At 33.9% G+C, this 8,841-nt stretch overlaps 1 protein-coding gene across 1 annotated transcript; it reads right to left on the bottom strand.

The window, feature by feature from the left end:
• Positions 1-2,060: 2,060 nt before the first annotated feature.
• LOC132628057 (mitogen-activated protein kinase homolog NTF3) lies at positions 2,061-8,095 on the bottom strand. Its single transcript, XM_060343757.1, has 4 exons — positions 7,633-8,095; positions 6,675-6,897; positions 5,885-6,311; positions 2,061-3,000 (listed from the first exon to the last, which is right to left on the bottom strand). Exons 3-4 carry the CDS (start codon positions 6,305-6,307, stop codon positions 2,305-2,307), a joined length of 1,119 nt encoding a protein of 372 aa, XP_060199740.1. The 5' UTR covers positions 6,308-6,311; positions 6,675-6,897; positions 7,633-8,095; the 3' UTR covers positions 2,061-2,304.
• Positions 8,096-8,841: the final 746 nt, after the last annotated feature.

Here is an 8,841-nt window from a genome sequence, read left to right as displayed (position 1 = left end):
ATGAGAATATATACCTTACCATCTTTCGAAATCTCACAAACATTACAATTTGGGTACCTGCTTTAAATTTTCATTTTTGTCCTTAAATTTAGAAAATAGTAGTTTTCCAAGATTAGAGAATAGTTGAAATATATTTTGTTAGTCGTGAGATAAATCAGGAGGATCGATTTAGAATGTACAGAAGAATTTGAACAGACAAGTAACTTTATGATTCAATCGCTAAAGCCGGAGTGGTCTAGAATGAGATATATCAAGAGGAATTAAGGTCAAAATGCTATTTATGTTCAACAATGAACGGAACTAGAAATTCAGATAGATTGTCGATACTAATATAAGACACCATTGAATATTTGATTCTTTCAAGCACTTGCAAAATATGTTTTGAAACACCAACATTTATACACGTGAATTGAAGACAAGGGGACAAGTTGATTGTACGATCAGTCAACTCAAACTGTCAAAAAAAAAAAAAAAAAGTTACGAGCTGCCAATTCGCATTTAGTTCTAATCCCAATCACATAATTTTGCATATATAAGTTCCATCAATGTCAACGAATTTTCATTTCTATTTAAATACTAGACGACCCACCAAAAAAATTATTGGAGTAGATTGAACGCAAATATAAATGGAAAAATGAAACCAAATTAATGTGCTTTTTCATAAGTACAGCCACTTATCTCCAAAACAATAATACCTTAAATGAAATAAAAAATACAAAATTGATTTTCTAATTTCTGACCAGAACAATATGCACATGGACTCATGAGGCAAAAGTAGGTTAAAGAAAAATGTTGAATATATTGAACGCAAATTCAGGAGAATTTTATTCCTCTACTACATGTTATAGGTGCGGTTTGATGGGGAACATGTGGGGCGGATTTGACCATATTAAAACGCTTTCAATCACTCAATTAATGAAAATCATGCAAATGGACCCAATAATTCTACACTTTTTTTTGCCATGTGGGTATGGTATGGACCTTTGCTTAATCTAACATGGGCCTAAGACCAAGAAGAATAATCTCTTGGGGCATTTCTTTAGATTTGGGATAACCTTTTTTAAATATTGTACTTGGTTTCTGCACTTCATAATGTATGATCAAGTGGACACTTAGTTGGTGGGTCTTCAATTATTATTATTGTTTTATGAAAAATAATTTTATTGATGAATTTATGTATTTCCTTGATTCTTTTCTCCAAAATTTTATGTGATTCGAGGGTTGAAATAACGTCTTTCTCGAACTAATTAGGATGATGTTGACCTCTTTGTGATATATTTGATCTCCAAGACGATCGGCCAACACAACATCATTTTGGGTTGATCTCCAGAAAGAATTATGTTGATCACATCTTTCTTGTTTCTTCAATCGAGGGCCAAAGTGGCATATCTCGAGCGAATGATTGTGTGGATCTTTTTAAAGTATTTTATTGTCATGAAATATTTTAGCCGCATTTAGAGTTGATATTAATGAAGAATGTCTCTTGATCGCTTCACCACTTAGAGTTGATTCCTTCTCAAATTATTTGATGTCTTGATCTCTTTGTAACTTTTAAGAGTTTATGAAATTTTCAAGATAATGGTCTTCAATTATTTGAGAAGGAAAAAGGAATTAAGTTGTGTCAATGTAAAAAAGAAAAAGACACTATCAATATAAAATGTGACTTTGGCAGTAGATTACATATCTTATTTTTTAGTTGTCGATCCATTTACTCTAGACGCTTCCTAATAGTGGTGTAACTCAATAAGCAACAAGCATTATGCCTAGACATCCATATAATGCTACCTCCAGTTCCTTGTGTTTGATAAAGTCAAAGATTAGTCTAATGATCGGAGCATGTTGATTATCCCTGTACCATACAAGATAATTACCACCTATCATACAGCTTTTTAACTTCTTTTTCAGGATGCTTAATGGCTTAATATATAGCATATGTTACCCCTGCAAATCTCTGCACTTTGAAATTCTCTCCTATTTAGCATCTGGCATGATGCTCATCTGAATAGATTGTTACCACTAGATATGAACTAACAGCAGCATTAACCATCAACACAAGGATGTCAGTACAACAATTAAAACTGTCAGTACATTCATAAAGCTTAAAGGTCCTTAATTAGACGTACAAAACCACACCTATATACAGATTAAGAACTACATGCTCAAGAAGTTCAAGCTTATACAACTAAGCAGTTCTTTTTATGCATCACAGCTCAAACTGTCGATGAATCAAGACTCGATTTTTATTGAAAGCAGAAAAACTTTTTGAGACAAGTTACAAAAAGCTACATTATCTCTAACATGAGCTCACAGAACAACTTCCATAGCAGCTGTGGCAGCATCAGGATGGTATTGAAGTATTTCCGTCCACATCATTTCCCTTATCGTCTCTTCCCCTAAGTCCTCGTCTATGTCAAGATTGATCGGAACTTGTGCGGGAGGGTCCGTGTTCGGATCATACAAAGGAGACATGTAAGGGTGTTGAAGCGCTTCCAAAACGCTAATTCTTTTTGAAGGGTCAAACACGAGCATCCTCTGTAGGAGATCAATGGCCAAAGGATGAGCTTGCGGATAGAGGCGGGAAAATGGCGTTCCAGGAGAGTACGGAAGTGATTTGATGTATTTCCTCGCCTTTGGATTGTCAATAAATTCAAGATCTTCTTCCCTCTGGCAGCCAAGGATGTTGATAATCAATTTCAGTTGGTTAAGGCATTCAGTACCTGGAAATACGGGTTTCCTCCCTAAGAGCTCGGCAAAAATGCAACCAACAGACCATACATCAATAGATGTTCCATAGTTGTCACAGCAAAGGAGGAGTTCTGGAGCCCTATACCAGCGTGTAACAACATATTCAGTCATAAACTGGTCCTTGCCGCTGCTCGTGCGTGCAAGCCCGAAGTCGCATATTTTCAGATCGCAGTTAGCATTGATGAGCAGGTTCCCGGGCTTCAAGTCACGATGAAGAATATTTGCAGAATGGAGATACTTCAGACCTCGAAGCAACTGCATATAAATCAAATTAGTTTCAGCAGTGAAATCAGCAAATCTGACCAGTGGCATGCATGCAAAGGAGATATCTCATTCCTGTTTAGTTTTGTAATCTTTTTAGCTCCTTTCTTTTAGTTGTTATTTGTTGCAGCTTGAGGATTCCTCCTCTACGAGATTTTTCTCCAGTTTATCCACACAAAACGAAGATAGAGAACTAATAGGAAAAAGGAATAGCCAAGCATCCTTAGTCTAGAAATCGCATCAGATGACGATGTCCATTACATGGCATGTTTAGGGGTGGGGACAAAATATGAAGAGTGCATAGAATAAAGCCATTTTCCATCTTGATGTGTCACACTCCTGGATCTATTTAATTGTGTTCTACAAACAGAAACCAAATCAGGTATCGAAAAAACCATATCCAGCTAAACCAACGTCCCAAGCTTTGCCAATGGTGGATTCTGGAAAGGGGCAAAGAGAAAACTATGGAGAATGGATTAGATAAATTTGCATGAGTTCATGGTTTAAACAACAACGGAAATCATGATTAACATAGGAGTATATTTTTCAATTGTTGAGCTTCCGTCTTAATTTCATCCCATTTTGAAAGAAAAAGGAAATATCAGGATTATCAAATAAACAGACAGATACTATAGGTTGAATTGTTCCAAGCAGTCACAGATTTCAAACATATTTTGACCTAAAGCAAGAAAAGGAAAAGTATGTCTACATATTCGTTCATCATTTTACGAAATTTTTCACCATAGGCATGTTATTAAGGAACTAATGGTTTCTGGTACTGGGAAAAAAATCCTGCTAGATGCATAACACTTGGAATAAAATGTAGAATAGATTTTTTTGTTACTCTTTTATCACCCACAACAAGTGAAATAATCTTCCAGCCATACAAAATGAGAGAGAAAACTAAATTCCCAAAATAAAATGTGCATCAACATACTCTTATAAGAATAAGTTGCGCAATGGATTGGTTTGCATAAGGATGGAAATAGTAATTTCCAAATATACAACTTCTACACTTCCTCAAAAGAAAATATACAACTTCTAGTGAACCTAGCATCAAGATTCATAAGTGTGGGTTGTTTCATAATACTTAACTTACTGTCCCATGGAGAAGAGTGACATGTTGAGGAAGGACAGGATGACATGCGAGGGGTAGAATGGAGTAGAAGGTAAGTATTGGAAGAATTTCATGAGCTTTCAGAGAGCAGAAAACATCCCGTAGCCTCCAAATGAAGGGACCTTACCACTTACCAGATAGTAACAATCTGATACAGAACCACTGGCTAAGTATCAAGGCTTTTGTTGATATAAGTGGTGTCTCAATGCAACCATTTATAAGATTTGACTAAGATACTGAGAAATACACATATGATGAAGTCAATTTGGTGCAAGCACTAGTTTCTCATTTTTATTTTATTATAATATTTCTTTAATGACATAACCCACCATAGCATCCGGTGAACTTGTTGAGCACCAGTTCTTAAAAGTGTCTCATCCAAATGGCAAGGATTCGATCTAGAAAGAACTTTTTTTTTTTTTACTTATCGAACAAAAATATAACATTGTCAACCCAACTAATTTGGGTAGAGGTCTAGTTCATGCTACATTATTATTCTTTAATAAGAGACGAGAAGCGCAAGTTTAGCAACTACAACCAACTTTATGTGATTGAAGTCATAAGACTCATAACTCACAGCAGCTAGATATGTGTGGCCAGAACAAGATTAAACGTGAGACCCATGTTCCAAGCACAAGTTTAATCGGTTCATAGTCTGCAAAAAATGAGTATTCTCTATGGCTAATTTTTACAAGTGCCATATCTATATATTTCAAAAGGCATCGCTGTTATTAGCCTGTATTATGTAAGCCTTAGTGAAAATAAAACATGTTGTTAAGTGTTTCATTTTGCCGTGGTGAATGTGGAAAGAAGGGCGGTAAGTCGTAGAAGGTACCGCAGAATAATGATCTATATCGTATTCATTATACTTCATTTTAGTTCAAGCTTTATCCCCCCTTCACTGGTATGTATCGCTATATATCATACTATGGCTGAATCTATTGAGGAAGTTAGTCTACTTTTTATACTATTCCAATTTTTTCACTTTACCACTTGAACAAAGTTTTCTTTAATAATTTCTATTATAAACAGAAAAGAGAATAATACAGAAAATTATTTCTCACAGTAGCTTCAGTGTTGATTGAGAACAGTTGGAAATTTACATACTTAGGAAATAAATAGATGCTATGTAAATCTGGAGCTTCTACTGTGCTTAAAGACGGATAATGAAACAAAACAATCAGACAGTAGCAGGCATATCAACAACAACAACAACATACCCGGTGAAATCAGACAGTAGCACACATATCATGCAATTTTTAATTCTTATTTTATAAGGAGCACACAGATCAGATACATAGATGCATATTATGGACCTAGGCAACACCCATCTTAATTAAAAACAAGATAGATGCATATTTATGGACGTAGAGAATGACTTAAAAACTAGGATGACCAAAATCCAACAAAATATACTAGCAGTGGATGGTGGTTAAAACTAAGAGAAAGTGCAAATTACAACGATATTGACATAGGATTTTCAGGCAGAGAAGATCGCGCCTCTATGATTTTCATCCATTTGGACAACATTCAGCGACATGACTGTTAAATGATTTAGAGCATTAAAATGCACAATATTCACTAGATAAACAGAAAATATGATGTCACTCTCTTCTACTAATCCGAAAGGCCACTTGGTAATTGGTGTAACTGTTCAGTACCAGTTTCTCAAAAAAATAAAAAATAAAAAAATTGGTGTAACTGATTTAATGGTAGTGCTATAAAGTAAAGAAGATCATAAAGATAAACCATTGGAAGCACCTGGAATAGGAAATACTGGCAATGATCATTTGTGAGTGTTTGAGAGGATTTGACTATCTGATGTAAATCTGTATCCATCAGTTCATAAACCAGATAAACATCTTTGAAACTTCGCCTGTGGATTGGCATCATCACATCTTTCAGAGCAATCACATTCTCATGTCTAAGGTGGCGAAGCAGCTTTAGTTCACGCAACGTTCTCAGAGCATCAACACGATTCTCAAAAGCATTGTTTATTTTCTTGATTGCAACCTTCTCATTGGTTTCCCTGTTAACCGAAGAACAAACAATTCCATACGCCCCTCGACCAATAGGCTTAATAGGTACATATTTCGTATCAATTTCAAAAAGGGATTGCCACATAGAATAGTAATGCTTCCCTGGTGTCCTAACCCCATTTGGTGGCTCAACTGGAGTTGCCATATTCCTGAAATTGTGGAAAAAACACGCATAATAAGTTACGAAACTATTCTGTGCATAATAAATTTAGGAAACACGTGATATAAATTATTCCTTTACAAAAATTTTACACCCTTTGTCCCAATTTATGTGAAGGTTTTTGACTGGGCACGGAGTTTAAGAATGAAAGGAAGACTTTTGAAACATGTGGTCTAAAATCATCTCATTAAGGGTAAAATGGGAAGTTTAAGGTTAAATTTTGACTAAACTAGAAAAGTGTCATTATTTTTGGAACCGACTAAAGGAAAGAGTGTCACATTAGTTGGGACAGAGGGAGTAATAATTTATAAACTCGAAAACCAGAAAGGAAAAAAAGGAAAGTGAATATAACCTGATCACAAAAATTTGGGAGCAAAATGAAGATCCAGATCAACAACCCAAAAACACAAAGAACTAAATTAAACTGGTTGGTTGGAAACTTTGCACGGCAACCTCCTTAATTCTGAAGCCTACCATGCTTCGCAAAGCCTGACTTTTGCTCACAATAGTTTGAAATGCAGCCCAAACATTGCATATCATTTAAATGCTTATGCAAATGAGCAACTGTATTTGAACTGGAATAAACAATTTGCAATAACAAGTCTGAGCACAACCTATTGCAGACCTAAACAAATAAATAAATAAAATTGTCTCCTCTTTAACAACTTTAGCTTGTAGATAAGATAGTTCACACAATTCAATACCAGCAAAAGAATAAAGATCATTTCTATTCCAAGGTGGGGAGTTTGATTTTCCCCATCGACCTATTTGCAGAATTCAATTAAAAAAGAAAAAAAATCTATATTTCCATATCTTTTGCCCTTAACCCAATAGATAAAATTGCTTAATGAAATTCTGTATCACTAATTGTCAATTTTGAGTGATGCAAAATAGGTTCTTTTCTTTCTATTTTGTCAAGTTCATTAAAGTTCTTTCCCCAAAGACCCCTTTTATTGATTAATGCCATATATCCTATGTCTGTATGAAAATATGGAAACTAAAAGAGGAACCACTGCTACTACTTAGAGACCTCCATTAACTCATGGAATAACTTTCAATTTCAACAATTAATTCTGTAAAAGTAGTTATTTTTCTGTTCAATCAAATTGGATCAATCATGGCAAAGATACAAGCTTTTTTAATAAAGATATACAAGAAAGTACATGTTATTGTCCTACTTAAAGAGTAGTCAAAAGAACAAAGAAAGAACTTAGCTTTATACAGTGAATAATTGGAAATTCAAGATGCATAATTTCACTGATCTCACAATACAAAAAAAAAACATAGAAACTAAAAAAAGAAGCTCTCACCTTTAATTTATACACTCCTCACAGCAAAAAGCCCATATTCAAACTCGTACCAAAATTTGTGTTCAAGAAACCAATAAAACCTGTTTTCAAGAAAACCCCATTTACATGCAAACACAGTATTGTGGCTCAATTATTTTCCATATGTTGAAAACCCCAAAATAAATAAACCCTAGTTAGCTCACCTAGAAAGCAGATTTGTCCTCAGTAACAAAAACAAGAATTAGATCGAGAAAGATCCAGAATAATTAGGCTCACATTTCTTTGTTTTCTTCAAAATACAGAAAGAGATAACATATTATAAATATCTGTGTCAACTAAAATGATTTGGGATATTCTATTTTTTTTTTCCCCCTTTCTCTCTCACATAGACACACACTAACTGTTGATCCTTTATGTTGTCGCTAACAGTGTGTAAATTGTCTGAAAATGGATCACATGGTGATGAAGTAAGAAAGAGGATACATTCACATAACTAGTACTCAAATAGGATATTATTATTATTTTATTTATATCTCATTAACTTTGTCCTCATTAGCACTCTTTTTCTTCACTTTTTTTTTCCCATTTTGTTTTCTATCTATTTTTAGTTGTATCAGACTATCAGTCAAATAGAAATACTGTTCATTTTTCAATTTAGCAGGCGTTTGGTCATAGAAATTAAATATTTTTCACTTTATTTGGAATTTTTGAAGTTGTCATTGTGTTTGGTTATGGTTTTTACAAAGAATATTTAATTGTTTCAATATATTAAAAGTGAATTAAAAAAAAGTGAAAATGGAGTTTTAGATACTTTTCAAATTTCAAATTGTATTTGAAAATTTCACCACTAAACGCTTATTTTCAAATAAAGTGAAAGAAATATTCCAGAAAAAATGTAAACGGGTCCTTAAACCCTTTTTTTTACAAGTCAACGCATTTCTATTGTCAAAAAATGTGGCCTTCTGCGTACTTTTGGGGCTATGAGTGCTTCAATTGTAATATAAGAGATTATTTTTAAATGTGCTTCAAATATGGACTATTTTGAACTTTTTTCTTAAAATAATTATAAGTGAACCATGTGAGAAGTAAGTGACCAACTCCCTTTAGAAATGAAATAATTTCGTGAGAATGGAGTGGAAGTGCTCTACTTTGCTGAAGTTGAAGAACTAATAGCTTCATATTACATAGAATAAATCCATATTTAAACTTGTTGAAAAAAAAAATCTTCCT

Source organism: Lycium barbarum, chromosome 2 (genome assembly GCF_019175385.1).
Source record: "Lycium barbarum isolate Lr01 chromosome 2, ASM1917538v2, whole genome shotgun sequence".
NCBI classification, from domain to species: Eukaryota; Viridiplantae; Streptophyta; class Magnoliopsida; order Solanales; family Solanaceae; genus Lycium; species Lycium barbarum.
Note: the sequence above shows the minus strand (reverse complement) of the source record. Positions and strands in the feature narration are given on the sequence as shown.

Bases quoted from the DNA above. Each gene is read 5' to 3' on its own strand.
- LOC132628057 (XM_060343757.1), bottom strand. From the start codon at position 6,307: ATGGCAACTCCAGTTGAGCCACCAAATGGGGTTAGGACACCAGGGAAG. The intron at 3,001-5,884 runs GTGCTTCCAATG...ATTTATATGCAG, and splicing joins GCCAGTATTTCCTATTCCAG to TTGCTTCGAGGTCTGAAGTA.